This window comes from Diabrotica virgifera, chromosome 6 (assembly GCF_917563875.1).
Source record: "Diabrotica virgifera virgifera chromosome 6, PGI_DIABVI_V3a".
NCBI classification, from domain to species: Eukaryota; Metazoa; Arthropoda; class Insecta; order Coleoptera; family Chrysomelidae; genus Diabrotica; species Diabrotica virgifera.
Genome location: NC_065448.1, coordinates 175,221,318 through 175,243,915, shown reverse-complemented (window position 1 = coordinate 175,243,915; position 22,598 = coordinate 175,221,318). Strand labels below are relative to the sequence as shown.

The window sequence follows — 22,598 nt, the reverse complement described above, 5'->3', positions numbered from 1 at the left end:
CAATACAAAAGTTATTCGATTTTTAAATTATGATTTTTGAAGTTATACTTTTTTAGGCACGATTGAGAGTGAATTTTTATTATTCTGCGCGCATGCGCACACAGACAGTATGGACTTAGTTGCTAAATCTTTCAATTTATGTAGATATGTATCAGCGCAAATAACGTGCAAAACGAATATATTGTGTTTTTAGTAAATGTATTATTTATTATAATTTTTGTGTCTTTGGATTTGTCTTCCTCGGGAGTAAGATAACAAGTATTATTAAAACATTTTTATTTTATACTTTTCACTTGATCTATTTGTCACCGTGATTGTAATTATGTCCGAGAAGCAATGTAAACAAAGCCGTGGTAGGTGATTGGTAGAGCATTCGTCTAGAGATCGAAAGGTCCCGCGTTCAGATCCGGACAATTCATATTCCTTTTTTTTTAATTTTTGGTATTGTTCTAATAAAATTTTTTTGAAAGTGGCAAGTATTAAAATTAGTTTAATATTTAAATAAAATACAAATAAACTGTTTAAAGTATATTTATTTCGTTGAAATCATATAATAGAAGTATAACCTGTTACGTGCGTACAAAGTACACACACCTTCTTTGTTTGACATATACATCATACTAGTGACGTCATCCATCTGGGAGTGATGACGTGATCGACAATTTTTTTAAATGAGAATAGGGTCGTGTGCTAGCTCATTTGAAAGGTTATTCAATTCTCTATTCAGTAATATAAATAAGATAATTATTTATAGTGTCCAAAAAAAAATTTTTAATTAAATTAATTGACACAAAAAGAAGAATGTATAATATCTTCTATGCTGTTAGAAAACAGAAATAAAAGTTTACAGCACAAATAAACATTGCTTTTTGCTTAAATTCAATGTTCAAACTGCCAAGAGGCAGATGGGTGGCAGCTTGAATTGAATTCAATTGAAAAGTAATGTTTTTTTGTTCAATAAACATTTATTTCTGTTTTCTGACAGCAGTAGAATGTATTTTGAATTAAATAAATTACATACATTCTTCTTTTTGTGTCAAATAATTTAATTAATTTTTTTTTGGACACCCTGTATAAATAATTATATTAATGTTTATATAGTGTGTCCACTTATTTGCAATTTTAGCGAAAAATGTCATTCTTGATAAAAAGTTTTGCTTGTTCTAAAACCCCATAAAACGAAATAAAATTCAAGTTTTACAAATCCTGCTTAATTTTGTGGTCTATTTTATGTAAATCCCTATAAATTTTTGCACTAAGTTCGAAATCGTAACAATAATCTAGTGTTGCCAAGCCACAATGTAGCTTAGTAACTGTCAACTCCGATAAATAATTTGCGAATTGTCATTTTATTCGACAATGTTAGCGTTCAAAAAAAATTATCTTGTGATCAATTTTATTGTTAAAATTATTGGATTAATAATTATTTAATAATTGGATGATTCAAGGAGAACGACAAAGTCTGGTTTCATAATCCAAAGAAGCGAAAGGGTTGTTCTTCCAAGTTGTTATTGTTACAATTTCGAACTTAGTGCAAAAATGTATAGGGATTTACATAAAATTGGCTACAAAATTAAGCATGGTTTGAAAAACTTTAATTTTATTTCGTTTTATGGGGTTTTAGAACAAGCAAAACTTTTTAACAAGAATGACATTTTTCGCTAAAATTGAAAATAAAAAAGTTTTTCCTCTTGGGCACCCCAACCGTGGACACACTGTATTACTGAATAGAGAATTTAATAACCTTTCAAATGAGCTATCAGACGACCCCTATTTTCATTTAAAAACATAGTAAAAAAATAGTCGATTACATCATCACGCCCAGATGGATGACGTCACTAGTATGATATATATGTCAAATAATCATAATTTAAAAATCGAATAACTTTTGCATTTTAAATTTTTTTCTAATTCTGTAAATAAAGCAGTTTACAGGGGGGTCAAAATATAGTGAATAACCCTGTACCTAGTAATAGATATATATTTTAAATGGTTTATTTTTATTATATTAAAATAATCCAATTACTCTTATTGTATTTAATAAATTAATTAATAAATACATGTTATACTAAACTACTTGAATGCATCTATAATGCCGGAAATATTAACTGCTAAGTCACACATGATTTAAGTAATAATACTTTTATACTTAAACAATAATATTTTTTTAATTTGGCTCCTCCTAATCTTTGTTAAGATATTGCAATACAGGTTCATCACAAGAAAATCTAAGCTTTAAAAGTTCAGTAACTTTGTTTTGAATTAACTCAACATTTTCAAACGGAGTATAATCATCTTCTGTTGATCTGGAAATCGTTACTATTACAGGAGGTTTTGGCAAGATCTCTAAGAAATTCTTAAAGCAGTCGAACATTACTTCAAGTTCTTCCATGGAAGATATATGATCGGGTAGTCCTGAATCATCACAAGTGCAACCAGCGTCGTGTACCAGTAGCCAATCTATGTCATCTTCTTCGTAGTGTTCTAGCATCTTTTTTCTCAAATTGTCTACTTTCTTCCACTGCTCGCTTGGATCTTTTACATCAGGCATTGTTTTGGTTTCGTTAAGACTTTTAAATATGTTGTAAAGGAAATCTATCTGTTTCTTTCTAGTAAGTGTAGATTCAGAAATAACGCTATCGTCTTTTGAGCTAGGTGTTTTATAGTAATAAATATCTTTGAGCTGCTCGTACATATTGGCCTCCTCATACATTCTTTTAAACGGATTACCTGTGCTAAAAAAGTCAAGATCTATATCCAAAACAACAGGAGCATCAGACCTAGATATTAACAAACGAATTTGGTTCAGATCATCACTATCATTTACTAATTTCTTTCCAAGAGTAGCGACGTCTAACTGAACTGCCCTCGAGTTTTCAAGATCCTTAATGTTAGTATACAAACATTCAGAAACAAAATAAGTTTCCTTGCAATCTAAACGTATTGTACCATTAGTTGAATCTTTTCCTATATTGAAGATCTGACTGGAATCTTCAATTTGGTGCGCCCATGGAGGTTTGATCCACACCAAATGCTCGAAGTGACCGGCATATGCGGCAGGCATGATCCAATTTTCTATACTCAGACTATCGTACAGTTTTTCCTTGTCAAACACGTATTCTGCTGGCATATCAAGAGGTATCAGCATGTCTGGATGAGAGTCGAAATGGATCAAAGTAGATCCTTCGACGGGTAGATGCTTCGATCCGATATTCTTATGGACGAATGGTATGACTTCGTGATGGCCTTCGACTACATAAATAGGAATTTTCTTGTGCTGTTTATTCCTTCTGGCACCTGTTGACCAAAAATACCTGGTCTTAGTAATACTTATCATGTAGGCATTTAATAATTCTAATCTACGTTAATATTTATGTTAAATCTGCAGCATACAAATCATTATACTGAAATGATGGCATCTCCTGAGGTAAAATATGCCGGAAGTAAAATGAGCCTCCGTTCGGATTTCCGGGTGAGGAATATCTCAGGGGAACACCATTGCAGGTTAGAAAAATCAGGATAGGGTCGTGGAATCTTGGTAGTCTTACAGGTAAGAGTCTGGAGTTAGTGGATGCGCTCAAACGAAGGAGAGTTCAAATTGCTTGTATTCAAGAATCTAGGTGGAAAGGACAAAGGGCGAAAGAACTAGGTGAAGGCTACAAATTGTGGTATGCAGGGAGTAGTAACATTAGAAATGGAGTTGGTATAATTGCTGATAGTAAAATGAAAAATAACGTAGTGGAAGTTGTAAGAACGAGTGATAGAATGATGGCAGTGAAATTTGTAATTGATAAAGAGGTATTGAATGTTGTGTGTGTGTGTGTGTGTGTGTGTGTGTGTGCTCCTCAAACAGGTCTGTAGTGATATTCCGCCAGAGGAGAAAGTTATAATAGGAGGTGATTTCAATGCACATGTGGGCCCAAGCCAAGGCAGGATACGAAGCAATACATGGGGGTTTAGGCTTTGGAACTACAAATGAAGCTGGATATGATATGCTTGAATTAGCAACAGCACTAGATATGGCGATTGTTAACACATTCTTTAAAAAGAGAGAAACTCATCTTATTACGTACAAAAGTGGACAACATCAATCCCAAATAGACTATTTCATGATAAGGAAAGAAGACATACGTGAATGCAAGGACTGCAAGGTAATAGTTAGTGAGACAGTAAGCCAACAACATAAGCTGCTTGTTCTGGACATTGAAGTAAAAAGTGAAGCTAAACCAAAATATCGAAGAGGACCTCAAAAAATCAAGCGGTGGATGCTAAAAGATGAGAGAGGTCTATTCAGGGAAAGAATAGTAGACAAAATATGTTGGAACATAAAAGGAAGCCCTTATACAATTTGGAGAAATATGGCCGGTAGTATTAGAGAGGCTGCTACTGAAATACTTGGGAAAACGGCAGGAAAAAAATTTGAGGATAAAGAGACTTGGTGGTGGTCAAATGAAGTACAAGGAAAAATAAAAGAGAAGGGAAAATTATATAAAAAGTGGCAAGAAACCAGATCCGACACAGATCTTCAAAACTATATGGTGGCGAAAAAGGAAGCGAAAGTAGCAGTAGCAAAAGCCAAAGCAGAAGCGTATTCAAACCTATACGATCAACTTGATACCAGGGAAGGCGAAACGAAGATATATAAAATAGCCAAACAGATAGCAAAGAAAGCAAAAGATTTTAATCAGATTAGATGTAACCGAGATGAAAATAATAAAATACTAGTTCACGAAAAGGATGTCAAAAAGAGATGGAGAAAGTACTTTAACGGCTTATTAAATGAAGAATTTGACAGACAGCCTGTAGAGTCAACGGAGACAGTAGCAGCAATGGTCACCAAAATATCAAACGAGGAAGTGGCTCAAGCGCTTCAAAAAATAAAGAAAGGAAAAGCGGTAGGACCAGATGATATTCCTGGGGAAGTATGGAGAGCATTGGGAGAGACAGGAACAAGGTGGCTAGCAGGTTTATTTAGTAGAATTATGGAAGTTGGACAAACGCCTGATGAATGGAGAAGCAGTATACTAGTACCTGTCTACAAAAACAAGGGAGATATACAACAATGTACAAACTACAGGGCTATAAAACTGCTTAGCCACACCATGAAAATATGGGAAAGAGTAATTGATAGACGGATACGTGAAGAGACCGAAATATCCGAGAATCAATTTGGCTTTATGCGGGGCAGATCAACAACAGATGCCATTTTCATTATAAGGCAGTTAATGGAAAAATACAGGAGTAAAGAAACAAACGCTCATATGGTATTCATTGATCTTGTGAAAGCATATGATAGAGTTCCTCGAGAGATTCTGTGGTGGGCACTCAATAAGAAAGGAGTCCCTGGTGAATATGTAAAGGTTGTGAGGGATATGTATGAGGGAGTAACGACTAGTGTTAGGACAGGTGTGGGAGAGACTGATCAGTTTCATGTGAAAATAGGATTGCACCAAGGCTCGGTGCTTAGTCCGTATTTATTCTCATTAGTTTTGGACCAGATAACAGCGAAACTACAGGGTAACATTCCATGGTGATTAATGTATGCTGATGATGTCGTGTTAGTAGGAAATAGTAAAAGAGACTTAGAACAAAAACTGGAACAGTGGAGACAAGCTCTGGAGGAAAAAGGTTTACAACTTAGTAGGACAAAGACAGAGTATTTGTAATGTTCATTTAAAGATGGAGTTACTACAAATAAAATTATATCTTTGGATGGTGAACTGATTGTAAAAAGAAATATTTTTAAGTACCTGGGATCGGTATTACAGAGTAATGGAGAAATAGATGGAGATGCATGCAGTAGAATTAGGGCTGGGTGGATGAAGTGGAAGGAAGCGAGTGGTGTGCTGTGTGACAGGAAAATTCCAATGAAGTTGAAGGGAAAATTCTATAAAACAGCCATAAGACCGGCTATGATGTACGGAACTGAATGTTGGGCAGTTAAAAAAAAAGAGGAACAACGAATGCATGTGGCGGAAATGCGAATGCTTAGATGGATGAGTGGAGTGACAAAAAAGGATAAAATTAAAAATGAGTATATTAGGGGAAGTCTAGGTGTGGCACCAATTGATGCCAAAATGAGAGAGCATAGGTTGAGATGGTTTGGTCATGTTCAACGTCGAGACGCTAATCACCCAATACGAAGAATTGCTGAAGTGCAGATTCCTGGAAGGAGTAGAAGCGGAAGACAAAAGAAGACGTGGGGGGAGACGATTAGGCAGGACATGTTGGTAAAGGGGATTAATATTGATATGACCCAAGATAGAATTGTATGGAGAAATGCAATTAGGGAAGCCCACCCCGCATAGGGATAAAGGCAAAGAGAATGATGATGATGAGAAATCAATATTTAAGATAAATAGTGCACTACTATAATCTCTCCCATCAATATTTGTCCAAAAACTGCATCTACAAAATACCATGTGAATGCAACAATTTTTACGTAGGAGAAACTGCAAGACCACTAAGTGTCAGGGTAAACGAGTATGAAACATACATCAGGAACACGGTTCTTAGACATTACTACGGTTGCCTAAATCGACTAACCAATGAACATTAAGGGTGAGATTACGTCACGAGAGTTTACTGTCATTTGAATCGTAATATGATTTCACAATAAAACACTGAAAAACGTTTGTTTTTCTATACTTCCACAAAATTTATTACAACTATGTTATTACTACAGCTGTTTCGGCAAAGTGCCTTTCTCAAGTGATATATTTTACAATGTGTTTGCCTTTTTAAGTCTTTAACTGAAGAGGTTGAGGAGTGGGGAGCTGTTTGTCTCGAGTTGGTCATTCAGAATTATATCTGTATTTTTCAATTTATTAATTTTCATTGATTCTAAAAGTGATAGCTTAAGGCCTTTATTTTGAATATGTAGAATTTGAAACTCTTCATTGAAAGAATGATTATGATCTAGAAGGTGAAGTGCGTATGTAGAAGTGTCTGTTTTTCTATTGTTGAAAGCCCTTTTGTGTTCTGCTATCCGTTTGTCAAAAGTTCTGCCAGTTTGACCGATGTAAGTTTTCGGACAGTCACCACAAGTTAGTTTGTACACACCACTCTGTAGTTGTTTTCTCTTTCGGCTTTTATTGTTTTTAATATGTTTGCTTAAGTTGTTGTTAGTTCTGAAAGCTGGTGTTATTCCTTTCTTTTTTATGTATCTGGCTATTTTTGTTGTTATTTTGCCAGTATATGTGAGAGAGCAGAAGGTACTGGGTTCTTTCTGTGGTGGTGGATACACTAATTTCAAGGCTTTCTTATGGAGTTTTTGGTTTAAAATGTTGTTAACTGTTTGTTCGTTATAGCCATTGTTTACTGCTATTTGTCTAATGATATTTAGTTCTGTCTCGAAGTTATTTTTTGTCATAGGAATTTCTGTCAGTCTATGTATCATGCTATGGTAGGCTGCTAATTTGTGTTGTGTAGGATAGGATGATGAATTGTGTATAGTTGTGTCAGTATGGGTAGGTTTATGATATACGGAGAACTCATGTTTGTTGTGTAGTCTGGTAATAGTTACATCTAGAAAGTTTATGGAATTATTCTAATCTGTTTCTATTGTGAACTCAATATTACTATGAAGTGAATTAATGTATGATAGAAATTGGTCAAGTTGTCTGTTAGTTCCTGTAAAGCAGACTAGTATGTCATCCACGTATCTCCACCAATATAAGAACTGTTTAAATAAGGGGTGTTTAGAAATTGTTGTTTCAAGTTGGTTCATAAATATATCTGATAGTAATGGGCTTAGAGGATTACCCATAATAAGTCCTGCACTGTTGTTTGTGTAAATTTGATTATTGAATTCAAAATAGTCTTGATTTATGCAAATTTCAAGAAGGTGTAAAATTTCAGATGCAATGATCGGATTTGTACTATTATGTTCTAAAAGGTTTTTAACTAAAACAAAAGTTTCTGTAGGAGGAACACTAGGAAAAAGATTTTTTACGTCAAATGAAATTAGTCTGGAGTTGTTGGGCAATTGAAAATGTTGTATTTTATTAACTAGTTCTAGTGTATTTTTTACGGTGAATTTAGGTGAAAATTTAGTGTATTCTGTAATCATTGCATCTGAAATTTTACACCTTCTTGAAATTTGCATAAATCAAGACTATTTTGAATTCAATAATCAAATTTACACAAACAACAGTGCAGGACTTATTATGGGTAATCCTCTAAGCCCATTACTATCAGATATATTTATGAACCAACTTGTAACAACAATTTCTAAACACCCCTTATTTAAACAGTTCTTATATTGGTGGAGATACGTGGATGACATACTAGTCTGCTTTACAGGAACTAACAGACAACTTGACCAATTTCTATCATACATTAATTCACTTCATAGTAATATTGAGTTCACAATAGAAACAGATTAGAATAATTCCATAAACTTTCTAGATGTAACGATTACCAGACTACACAACAAACATGAGTTCTCCGTATATCATAAACCTACCCATACTGACACAACTATACACAATTCATCATCCTATCCTACACAACACAAATTAGCAGCCTACCATAGCATGATACATAGACTGACAGAAATTCCTATGACAAAAAATAACTTCGAGACAGAACTAAATATCATTAGACAAATAGCAGTAAACAATGGCTATAACGAACAAACAGTTAACAACATTTTAAACCAAAAACTCCATAAGAAAGCCTTGAAATTAGTGTATCCACCACCACAGAAAGAACCCAGTACCTTCTGCTCTCTCACATATACTGGCAAAATAACAACAAAAATAGCCAGATACATAAAAAAGAAAGGAATAACACCAGCTTTCAGAACTAACAACAACTTAAGCAAACATATTAAAAACAATAAAAGCCGAAAGAGAAAACAACTACAGAGTGGTGTGTACAAACTAACTTGTGGTGACTGTCCGAAAACTTACATCGGTCAAACTGGCAGAACTTTTGACAAACGGATAGCAGAACACAAAAGGGCTTTCAACAATAGAAAAACAGACACTTCTACATACGCACTTCACCTTCTAGATCATAATCATTCTTTCAATGAAGAGTTTCAAATTCTACATATTCAAAATAAAGGCCTTAAGCTATCACTTTTAGAATCAATGGAAATTAATAAATTGAAAAATACAGATATAATTCTGAATGACCAACTCGAGACAAACAGCTCCCCACTCCTCAACCTCTTCAGTTAAAGACTTAAAAAGGCAAACACATTGTAAAATATATCACTTGAGAAAGGCACTTTGCCGAAACAGCTGTAGTAATAACATAGTTGTAATAAATTTTGTGGAAGTATAGAAAAACAAACGTTTTTCAGTGTTTTATTGTGAAATCATATTACGATTCAAATGACAGTAAACTCTCGTGACGTAATCTCACCCTTAATGTTCATTGGTTAGTCGATTTAGGCAACCGTAGTAATGTCTAAGAACCGTGTTCCTGATGTATGTTTCATACTCGTTTACCCTGACACTTAGTGGTCTTGCAGTTTCTCCTACGTAAAAATTGTTGCATTCACATGGTATTTTGTAGATGCAGTTTTTGGACAAATATTGATGGGAGAGATTATAGTAGTGCACTATTTATCTTAAATATTGATTTCTCATCATCATCATTCTCTTTGCCTTTATCCCTATGCGGGGTGGGCTTCCCTAATTGCATTTCTCCATACAATTCTATCTTGGGTCATATCAATATTAATCCCCTTTACCAACATGTCCTGCCTAATCGTCTCCCCCGAAGATGAGAAGAGTTTCAAATTCTACATATTCAAAATAAAGGCCTTAAGCTATCACTTTTAGAATCAATGGAAATTAATAAATTGAAAAATACAGATATAATTCTGAATGACCAACTCGAGACAAACAGCTCCCCACTCCTCAACCTCTTCAGTTAAAGACTTAAAAAGGCAAACACAATGTAAAATATATCACTTGAGAAAGGCACTTTGCCGAAACAGCTGTAGTAATAACATAGTTGTAATAAATTTTGTGGAAGTATAGAAAAACACGAAGGATAGGAAGAGACCCAGAAATATTATTAACGATAAAACGAAGAAAACTCGAGTATTTGGGTCACCTGATGAGAGGTCATAAATACGCATTACTTCAAAATATAATGCAAGGAAAAATAGAAGGAAAACGGAATCCAGGCCGTAGAAGAATGTCGTGAATGCGGAATTTGAGAGAGTGGTTTGGCTGCACCACTAATGAACATTTTAGGTCAGCTGTAAACAAAGTCAGGGTAGCCTTGATGATTTCCAATCTCCGATAGGAGTGGCACAAGAAGAAGAAGAAGAAGAAAAACAAACGTTTTTCAGTGTTTTATTGTGAGATAAAATGAACTTCCATCAAGTAACGGTCGAATCCATCAATTATGTAATATGATTTTTTCGAATCCTGAGAAAACCAAGTATTTTAGAAAAATTTAAACGCAGGATGCAAGATAACATTATTACCGAGGGCGGAAAGCCCCTTAGAATAAACAAGCAGATTCTATTGAATGAAATATTTGAAATTAAATATCACACTTATCTTTTATTTTCAGCCCTGTAACTTATTAAAATAAACATTACAGAAGTTTTCAGGGACTTTCAGCCCTCGGTAATAATGTAGTCTTTCATTCTGAGTTTAAATTTTTCAAAAATATTTATTAGTTTTCTCAGGATTCGAAAAAAATGAATACAATTAAAACACATTGAGAATTTTGGCATCCGTCAAAGTTTTGCATTAACTCAATGTAAAATTCTGAACTGTTGAATTCCAGCTTCCCTAATAATTATTTTGCATCAAAAGACATTAGAACCTATTTGAAGAGGATTGAAATCTGTATTGGAAATAACTGTTAAAATTGGTCTACGTAATTAAACATATTCCAAAATTTTGTAAAAATGTAATACATTTTAGTTTTCAGCCCAAACTTAGGCCACACACAATGCAATAATGTTCACATTTTTGAACTGTCAATATTTTTATTTTATCATCTATTGTTTAAAAACAATACAGTTGATAAGATACCCTCAGTTGCGGAGAAAGGATTAATAATAAAGGTTTTTTTATTCAGTCAATGGTGTGAGCACTGTCAGTTAAATAGTAACGTGTGGCCTTACTTTTACACGCATACCTATTGTGGCAAATGTATCCATATTTTTCAAAATTTTGGAATGCATTTAAATCGTAGAACAATTTTAACTTTTGATTTTAATACAGATTTTAATTCTCTACAAGTATTCTCTCATGACTTTTGATGTAGAATAATTAGGGAAGCAGGAATTCAACAATTCAGAACTTTACATTGAGTTTCCTATGGCCTTTTTTACGATTCGCCACCCGGTATAAGATAAAATGTGTACTATTTGTCTTATTATTTCATAATAACACAAATAATACACATATATACACAATAACACACATTCAATGATCGAAAATAATTTAAAAATATGGGAATGTAAACTCTTGTGACGTAAAGTCAAAAATATAAGTCTCCCCACCACCGTCGGACAAGACAACCGTAATAAAGTCTAATAACCGTGCATCAGGAACAGAGACTTCGAGAAACCCCAGATATGCAAACATGTTTGGGACAAGGAGCACAGAGTACAATGAAAAGATGCATCAATAATCATGAAAGAAAAAGACCTCATCCTACTTAACTAATAAAACTGTGTAGCAATCCCATCAGCAGAAGAATTGGCATTGGCTTTGATTGCAAATACTAAAAGAAGAAGTGAACAACAAGATCAGACCAACAATAGCGGAGTAATGGAAGGCGAAGAACAAAATAGTGAAAATCTCATAAATGGTACATATGCAACACACAACACAACCATGGACAAAATTACAAATTTAATTTTCTCAACAAACACATCTACGATACAGATTACACAATCAAATTAACACACACACACAATAGCACACAAGAACAGTCAGAATTTGATACTCCTACGGCAATAACATCATTGTCAAAAAAAAATTTCAAACTACAGATTGCTATAGTCCACAAGATCGAGACCAGAAAATGTTTCATTGTTTGAAAAGAAATACATAACCTAAAAAGTTAGGTTATAAAATCTTCCCATAAGTTTTCCGAATAATTTTTGTTTTCTATCTATCAATCGGTTTTAAAACGTCTTGCGACGTTGTCCGATGCCTAATTTCCATGACACTCTATCATCCCATTGGCCCTCTCTAAGATCTCTTGCGCTCATCGCCTTCGTTACTCCCTCTCTCCAAGATTTCTTGGGTCTTCCTCTCTTTCTGCGGTTTGGTGGTACCCATTGCATAATTATTTTAGGGAGTCTTGAGTTATCCATCCTCTGGACGTGTCCGTACCATATCAGCTGTTTTCTTTCTATGTCTGTTGTTAGAGAGCCGTCAACCCCCATTCGCTGTCTTATCTCATCATTACGTATTCTCTCTCTGCGTGACACTCCTACTGATCTTCTAAAAGCGTCCATTTCTACTGCCTCCAGTTTTCTTCTGTTGTTTTCGGTTATCCGCCAAGTTTCTGCTCCGTACAATAGACTGCTTTTAATAAGAGATTCGTAGATATAGTCTGTTCGCTAAACTCAGACGCAACTTCCTAGATATTTTAGTCGGTAATTTTGCCAATTTTAGTAAAATTGGCAAAAAATAATTACTAAATAGTTAATAATCACTAAATAGTTAGTAATTTTGCCAACTTTTGCAAAATTGACAAAAAACAAAAAAATTATCGACTAAAATATCTAGCCAGTTGCATCTGAGTTTAGCGAACCGACTATATTGTGTTTTCTTCTTTTTCCTATTTCATGATTCCACAGTACGCTGTTTAGACAACCTATTGTTTTTCTGGATTGTGTTATTCTTCTCTTTATTTCTTCATCATCTTTCCCCGTTGTGTCAAAAACGATTCCTAGATATGTGTAATGGTCGCAAGGCATGATGATTTCATTATTTTCTAATGTGATGTTCGATAGTTCGGTACCTATTGGCAGGTATTTTGTTTTTTCTGTATTAATTTCTAGTCCCCACTTTCTATATTCTTCTTGTAATTTCCTTGCCATGTACTCTAAATCATCTTTATCGTTTGCTATAACAACCTGGTCATCAGCAAACTGCAATGTATATAAGCAAATCTCTCCAAGGTCTACGCCCATGCCTCTGCATTTTCGTTTCCACTCTTTCAATGCTTTTGCAACATATATTTTAAATAAGGTCGGTGATACACAACACCCCTGACGTAGACCTTTATTAACCAGGAAGCTTTGCGATAATCTGTTTCCAGTTTTTATTTGTGATGTTGACCCTTCATACAAATTTCTTAAGGCTTTTATTAAGGTGACACTAATATTCGTCTGTCGTAACACGTTCCAGAGTTTGTTTACAGGAACTGTATCGTACGCCTTCTGCAAGTCAATAAACATGAGGTGGGCTTCTTGATTTGTGCTTAATTTTTTTTCTATTAGTTGTTTGAGGCAGAAGATATTATCAGTACAGCTTCTTCCTGTTCGAAAACCGGATTGTTCTTCTTCCTCTTGGTCTTTGTACTCCTTCTCAATGCGGTCTCTAATTATTCGTCCATACAAACGGCTGAATGTACTAGTCACTGATATCCCTCTATAGTTTTCACATTTAAGCTTATCTCCTTTCTTATGGATCGACGAAATATAAGCAATTTTCCACTCGTCGGGTATGGGAGAACCATTTATAATTTTTGTTTTGAGAGCGTAAATCGAAACGTCAAAACATTAGCAAGGTTCTGAAACTGTTTTCTTGTGGCATGTTAAATTTAGTATGTATTGTGTTTATAGGATTAAGCCACAATTATTGTTGGCGTAACAAAAATTACATTTTCTAAATAAAACCAATTGTTTGACGTTTCGATTTCCACCCCGGAAATCGTCCTCAGAAAATTAGGTCTGAAAATTCTGGGAAAATCCTGTGTTAACACATAACCTAAAAAGATCAGGTTATGAAGATTTTCCCAGAATTTTCAGACCTTATTTTCTTTCTCGTAATTATGTGTTACACACAAACCTATATAAAAACAGCAGGTTATGAGGATTTTCCCAGAATTTTCAAACCTTTTCTTTTTATTTTTCTGAGGACTATTTCCCGAGTGGAAATCGAAACCACAAATAATTGTTTTTATTTAAGAAATGTAATTTTCATTTCACCAACAATTGTGGCTAAATCCCATAAACAATACTAAAGTCAAAACATTAGTCATTACAGCAATAATTACAGCCACATAAACGTGATACTTATGTCCAGTTGCACTAACAAATAAACGATTGATTTGGATTGCCCGTTGATTTTAAAATATAATTGTCAAAAAACTATCAAATTAAAAACAGAAATTTTAACGATTCTCCTAAAAAATATTAAATTTTAACCTTTTTCGAAAGAAAATAAAAGTGTTCTGTTATTATATTTGATGGTAAAAAATTTAATATTTTTCGGGAGAATCGCTAAAATTTCTGTTTTTAATTGAGAGTTTTTATTGGCAATTATTATACATATTTTAAAATAAACAGCCAATTTAAATCAAAAAATCAATCGTTTATTTGTTGGTGCAACTAGACATTATACTATTATATAGGGTGTCCCAAAAGTAGCGGAACGGTCGAATATTTCGCGAACTAAACATCGGATCAAAAAACTGAAAAATACGTGTTCAATCATTTTCAAAAATCTATCCAATAACACCAAACACCAATCCCCATTACACCCCCTGGAGGTGGGGTGGGGGGAGGGGTAACTTTAAAATCTCAAATGGAAACACCCAATTTTTTCTGCCCAGTTTTTCTTGAAAATTTGGATTCTTTACGTAAAAGTAGGCAACTTTTATTCAAGACATTTTTTCGAACTGTGGATAGATGGCGCTATAATTGGGAAAAACGATTTAATCTGATACCACAGGTAAATTATAGAAACGGTCTAATATCTCACGAAATACACTTCCAAATGAGAAACCAAAAAACAGATTTTTAATCTTTTTCGAAAACCTATCGAATAACACCAAACATGACCCTCCAACCACCCCCTGGAGGTGGGGTGGGCGGTAACTTTAAAATCTTAAATAGCAACCCCCACTTTTTATTGCATATTCTGATTCAGCATAAAAAATTAAGCAACATTTATTCGAAACATTTTTTAAAATTTCTGATAGACGGCGCTAATAAATCGTATTTTTCCAATTAAAGCGCCATCTTTTAACAATTCTAAAAAAATGTTTCGAATAAATGTTGCTTAATTTTTCGTGACGGATACGAATCTGTAATGAAAAGTGGGGGTTGCTATTTAAGATTTTAAAGTTACCCCCACCCCACCCCCAGGGGGTGGGTTGGAGGGTCACGTTTGGTGTTATTCGAAAAAGATTAAAAATCTGTTTTTTAGTTTCTCATTTGGAAGTGTATTTCGTGAGATATTAGACCGTTTCTATAATTTACCTATGGTATCAAGATAAATCGTTTTTCCCAATTATAGCGCCATCTATCCACAGTTCGAAAAAATGTCTTGAATAAAAGTTGCTTACTTTTACGTAACGAATTAAAATATGCAAGAAAAACTGGGGGTGTCCATTTAAGATTTTAAAGTTACCCCCCACCCCACCTCCAGGGGGTGTAGTGGGGGTTGGTGTTTGGTGTCATTCGATAGATTTTTGAAAATGATTGAACACCTATTTTTCAGTTTTTCGATCCGATGTTTAGTTCGCGAAATATTCGACCGTTCCACTACTTTTGGGACACCTTGTATAATAGTATTAATGTAGTATTTATTTATGTAGTACAAATAAATCATTTCAAAAATTTCAAGAAATGGAATTTTTTTATTCATTATATTATATTAATTCATTATATTATAGGCCATCGTCGAAAAACGTATAGGTTTTCCTACTATACAGGGTGTCCCGAAAAGATTGGTCATAAATTATACCACAGATTCTGGGGTCAAAAATAGGTTTATTGAACCTCACTTACCTATATACAATAGTGCACACAAGAAAAGTTACAGCCCTTTGAAGTTACAAAATAAAAATCAATTTTTTTTCATATAACGAAAACTCTTACAGATTTTTCATTGAAAATGGACATGTGGCATTCTTATGGCAGCAGCATCTTAAATAAAAATTAAAGTTAAATTTGTGTACCCCATAAAAATTTTATGGGGGTTTTGTTCCCTTAAACCCCCCCCAAACTTTTGTGTACGTTCCAATTTAATTATTAGTGTGGCACCATTAGGTAAACACACTGTTTTTAAAACATTTTTGCCTCTTAGGACTTTTTCGATAAGCCAGTGTTTATCGAGATATTTTGAATATTTATCGAATCCACCACATATTTGTATATGGTTAAGTACGATTATAGAGACCTGTTAATAATCTGAACATGTATTTATAATTTACATTTTTAGGTATATTTTGATAAAGAAGCCACATCTCGATAAAATGGGACTTATCAAAAAAGACTAAGAGGCAAAAAGTTTTAAAAACACTGTGTTTAACTGATGGTACCACAATAATAGTTTAATTGGAACGTACACAAACATTTGGGGGGTTTAAAGGAACAAAACTCCCATAAAAATTGTATGTAAATATATTAAAAAAGAAGCCGCATCTCGATAAAAACTCGCTTATCGAAAAAAGACTAAGAGGCAAAAAAGTTTTAAAAACGTTGTGTTTAACTAATGGTATCACAATAATAAATTAATTGGAACGTACACAAAAGTTTGGGAGGGTTTAAGGGATCAAAACTCCCATAAAATTTTTATGGGGTGAACAAATCCCACTATAATTTTGTTTTAAGATGATCCTGCGGTAAGAATGATAAATGTCCATTTTCAATAAAAAATCTTTTATAGTTTTCGATATATTAAAAAAAATCGATTTTCATTTTGTAACTTCAAAGGGCTATAACTTTTTTTGTGAGCACATTTGTACTAAGGTAAGTTAGGTTTAATCGAACTATTTTTGACTCCAAAATGTGTGGTATAATTTATGACCAATCTTTTCGGGACACCCTGTATATCTAATCTGGGAAATGTTTTTAAAACTGAGTAACGGAATTTTATTATTCATTTATTATTTCAATTTTAAATAAATTCTGTTATATTAAAATATATTTGGTAGGGCTTCCACCACACCCAAAATGCATGCTTCAAAGACGCTAGGTGCGTAAAGTGCGGAGAAAATCACAAAAGTAAATTCTGCCAAATTCCAGCAGAACAAAAAGCAAAATGTGCTAATTGCCAAGGACAACACCCGGCAAGTTATAGAGGATGCCCAAAGATACCTGCCTGGAGAAAACCCAGACAAATAACAACAGAAAACAGAACACAACAACCTAAAAGAAACAATGGTCAATCGTACGCCCAAATCACCAAACCAACACAAAACCCAACAACAGATTCGACCATATTAATTTCAAAAGAACAACAAAAAGGGTTGGCCACGATGATAGAAGAGCTAGTCATAAAAACGGTAAGTGAAGCGATTAAAAATGTACAAATAGCACTGAACTAAGGCACGAAACTAGGGGATACCTGAAGATAGGCTCCTGGAATTCAGGCGGCATAAGAACTCATACAAACGTGCTGGACGAACTAATAAACAGATATGAAATGGATGTCGTAGCATTGCAAGAAACTAAACTAACTCATACCATCAATATCAAGTTTCCAGGATACGACATCTACAGGAACGACCATAGAGCAAATTCAGGAGGAACTGCTATCCTAGTGAGAACAGGAATAAATCATACATTACAACATACGCCACCACTAAACACTATGAAAGCAACAACAATAAAAGTCCAGATGAGACAAGGTGAAATAAGGATCACTTCAGCATATGTAAGGCCAACAGATCCTTTAAACGACGACAACCTGAATGCGTTCCTGAAAGCCGAAGAACCGTCCATAATAATAGGAGACCTAAACGCCCGATCCCCTAACTGGAACGATAGAGCTACAAACAGAAACGGTAGAATACTGAATAATTATCTAGTGAACAACGAAGACACCATGGTGATTGGGCCCATCGAACCAACATACTTTCCTGGAAATGCTCTACCAACCCATTTAGATATAGTAGTGGCCAAAAGCCTAGGACTACAAACACACATCCGAACCTTAAACGAAGGATCAGCAGACCACAACCCCATACTCATAGAAATAGGTACATGGGAAGAAGATAACAAAACAACAAAGAAAAGAAAGAAAACCAAGTGGTCTAACTTCAAACGCCTAGTGAGCATAGGAATTGGAAACATTCCTACAATTGACAATCCACAAGAAATAGAGGAAAAAGTCCTAGAGCTCGAAAACATCATAAAAGAAGCACTAAGAAATAGCACTACTGAAGAAGAATATGAAATTCATATGGGAAGATTTAGAGACATAAATCAGGAAATAAAAGAAATGATAAGGGAAAAGAACAGAGCCAAAAAGAGAGCCAGAAGAACAAGAGACCAGGAAGATAAAAATAGGGCAAATCGACTGAATCGACAAGTCAAACAGGCACTAATAGACCATAGAAGCCAAAAGTGGGAAAACTACATAAAAGAAATGGAGGAAAGGAGCCAAAATATGCAAGAAATATGGAGGCTCCAAAGAACTTTAAGAAACGATAGAAAACCCATTCCCCCACTACATGGAGAAAACGGGATCGTCTACACAGAAGAAGATAAAGCCGAGGTGATGAGAAGGACACTTGAAAGAGAGTGCACACTGAATTATCACCAAGACGAAGATATAGACTTTATCGAAGAAGTCGAAGAAACAGAACTAGAAACGCCCGAAGAACAAGAAGAAATAATAAATCCCACATCACCAAGAGAAATAAGTGAACTGATTCGAAAAAGTTCACCAAAGAAAGCACCTGATCCAGACGAAATCACTAACAGAGCTCTGAAGTATCTTCCCTCGAAAGCAGTTGTGTATTTGACAAATATAACAAACGCAATACTAAGATACAGGCTCTTCCCAAATCGATGGAAGGAAGCCCATGTAATTATGATACCCAAGCCAGGAAAGAACCACATTTTTCCGAAAAATTACAGGCCGATTAGCTTACTTCCAGCAGTCAGTAAGATAGTGGAGCGAGTCATCCAAACCAGGCTCCAATCAGAGACAGACAGGCTAGGCATAATCCCAGAAGCACAATTTGGATTCAGAGCTCAACATTCCAGCGAACATCAAATATTAAGACTTACCGAATATATAGTAGATGGATTCAATGACCAAAAATATACGGGAGCAGCCTTTCTGGATGTAAGCAAAGCCTTTGATAGAGTGTGGCATGAAGGACTGACATACAAAATGAGAGATTATGGATACAGCGGGGCCATGACGAAACTAATCTCCTCGTACCTAAGCGACCGGAAGTTCAGGGTCCGGATAGGACCAGTTCTGTCAGAACACGGAATGCTGGAAGCTGGAGTACCACAGGGGGCAGTTTTATCACCCCTTCTGTATAGCATATATACAGCAGATGTTCCAAGAACACCCGGGACATTGGTCAGCCTTTATGCAGACGACACTGCAATTGCTGCAAAACACATGAACCTAGATATAGCTGTAAGAAATCTACAGACGGCATTGGATACAATAGAAGAATGGAGTATTCAATGGAAAATAGCAATAAATCCAGATAAGACCCAAGCGGTTATCTTCAAAAAGAGAAGAGATAACCCAGAACAACAGCTAACATTGCAAGACATACCCATCGAATGGCAAAACAAAGCTAAATATTTAGGAGTCACAATGGACCAAGGTCTAACATTCACATCACATGTCAACGCAACAGTCCAGAAAACAGCAGCGGCCAGAGCGGCAATAAGAGGACTCACAGGAAGAAGAAGCAAATTAGCTATGAAAACAAAATTAAGACTTATAAATAGCATTATACTGCCAATAATTACATACGCATCTCTTGCATGGGGTCACACGAGTCAAAGTAACAAAAAGAAGATACAAGCGGCACACAACAACTGCCTCAGAGAAGCTGTAAACGTGCCCAGATATGTCGCCGAACGGTTCTTATTTAGAGACCTAAAACAAATAAGAGTACTGGATATTATGGAGGAAAAAGCCAGAACAAAATTTGCTGAGCTAGAAGACCACCCAAACCGGATCCTGCAAGAGATATTAAGGTATGATGTGTACCATAGATGGAAGCACAGGAGACCCAAACAGCAAATATTAGTTAATATATAATAAAGGCTAGATAATGTAGCTCTATCAAAAGAAAACAACTTGCTCACCTTTGGCATCTCATTATATTTATTAATGTTGATTTTTATACGTTTCAGACATCCCTCAAAAAAAATATACAAAAACTTCAAAACGGCTTCAGCCACTAAACAAATCAATAAAATATAACAATAGGCGAAAGCCACAAAAAAATATTAGTAACAAAACCCAAAAAACGGGCATGAGGGGCCCACGTCCTCGAGCGCCGAGTCACCGAACTGGACATAGCCCAGAGCGGGGACTCGGCGCCCGAGCAAGCAAAACAGATCGAAGATAAGTCACTAGAGATAGCGGGAATAGAGCGCCTCACGCTGGCCTGCATTGATCGGGGTAGGATTGCATATGGGAGTCCGTGTACCCAAGACTCCCATATGATAAGCACTTTGCTGATTGAGAGCCCCTATAGCGCATCAGAGTGCTATCGGGGGGTAAGTGGATGGTCTGGAGCATTGAAGCGGGGTGGAGTGATTCCTGCTTACGGGAGTTAATCCTCCTCGCCCCAATGAATTGTATCACCCGAATGTCATTCTCTAGGGGTGAGCAAGTCTCTCAGGCTGGGTTAAATCACTATGCTTGCTTGCTTGCAAATATATTTGGTTTGACTTTGACGGTTCTGTCAAAAGAAAAATGTGTATGCTTTGTTGATAGGTTAGCAGGTGGCGTTAGGAGCAAACAATAATTTATGGAATTAAAATATAAATATCATTTGATAGTAAATTGTATTTGATAGTAAAGTATTATATTACTATAAAATAAATAAGATTTAAAAAAATGAGTATACAATTAGTTTGAAAGGAATTTATTAACAACTAACATTAAAAAGGTTAGTAGGAATATATTGCTTTTATAATTACAAATGAAATATTTACATTTGTATAACGGACTCCCCTTTAACTGGAGTAAATTGACTCCTCCATCTATTTTACCAGTCAAAATATTTACTGCTTCATCAGTAATTAAATTTTTCGCAAAATTGACAAAAATATTGGCAGAAAATCTTTATTAAGAAAAATAATTTAAATCTTTATATTTATATTACTTTATGTTATGTTATTTTATATTTATTTCGTTTACATGCAAGAAGTTTATTATCTTAAAGATTTAATTTTTAATTCTTTTGAAAGTTTGTTGATCCTACAATTTTTAAAAAATTGAGTAGAGTGACTGTAGATAGCAAATGATTGGATACCCCATCGCATGGCGACGGGCAAACTCACTAGTAGTGTAATGTTACAAACGTCACATCTTTATTTTATTTTTAAATAATTAATTTACTTTATTTTCTTTAACATTTCATTAATAATTATCTTCTATTCGTTTTAACCTGCTTTTTCGTTAAAAACTTGTTTGGCGCCCTCTTTTATTGTCCTCTTTTATTATCCTCTTTTATTATCCTCTTTTATTATCTTCTATTTAATATATCTCTTTTCATCTAAAATCTAAATCATCATACTGAAGGAACCCCGTATATTCTTACTCTGTAAGTATCTGTCTTAATACGGAACATGCCTACCTCTCTACAGTTCACGCACGCTGTCATTTCAATTCTCAAAGTGGTGGTGGTGGTATTATTATAAAAGGCAATTAAAGAGCTGATAATAGCTATCTATTTCCAGACTTAATATTCTCTTGGGGTGAGTTGTGTATTCTAATTATTTTTTCTTGTAATTACATTTCTACATCTAAGTGATTTTTTTTTTAATTTTTATATCTAACCTAACCTCCCATCTAAAAGCATGGTTTCTGATATTTTAGTTTTAAATATATCTTTCTAATTTTCATATATGCACGTGTAAATCAAATTTTAACTAGTAGTAGCAATCTTAATGCCATTTAATTATTCCTTTGCCAATAACTACTTTTTACGATTATTTGACAAAGGTACAATTTGGTTTTCTTCTTGATTGTTGATATATGTTTTACTCTTCTAGTTTTTTTGGGAATAAGATCACCGTCCTCCCTCTGGAAGCTTCAAAAAGCCTATCGCCGGCGATGACACTAAGGCTGACAGCAATGGGACCATGACATCTAGACTACAGCACCCAACATCCTCAGTTGCAGGGATCTGAGGCCGAACATCTGCCCAGGTCTACAAGAAGTCTACAGCAGTATTTGTTTGTTTTTGGCAAGAATTTGAATATATTTGTTAATGCACATAATAAGTCATAGTTTTTATTATATCTTTATTGAACAATAAACATGATTAGTTAAAAATACTGTTTTGTTTGCTTTCGTTCTAAATTTACATAGTTCATTTCTAAGATTAGGATAAGACGAACACACACTTGAGTGACTGAGCTAGGCTGGGGTGAACGAAGGCCATCTTGGATGATTGAGGTAATATTTTCGAATATTGTTTCAATTAGCTGG

The 22,598-nt window shown here is 34.7% G+C and overlaps 2 protein-coding genes across 2 annotated transcripts in view; both read right to left on the bottom strand.

Moving 5' to 3' along the window:
- LOC126886435 (paxillin) overlaps positions 1-22,598 on the bottom strand; it is a 312,639-nt gene that overhangs the window by 236,612 nt on the left and 53,429 nt on the right. The gene's annotated exons all lie outside the window — the stretch shown is intronic.
- The window catches only part of LOC126886437 (UPF0489 protein C5orf22 homolog), a 51,810-nt gene continuing 31,195 nt past the window's right edge, over positions 1,984-22,598 (bottom strand). The window contains exon 3 of the mRNA XM_050653378.1: positions 1,984-3,297. Coding sequence (XP_050509335.1) covers positions 2,183-3,297 — 1,115 coding nt within the window. The 3' untranslated portion in view covers positions 1,984-2,182. The remainder of the gene's footprint in view (positions 3,298-22,598) is intronic.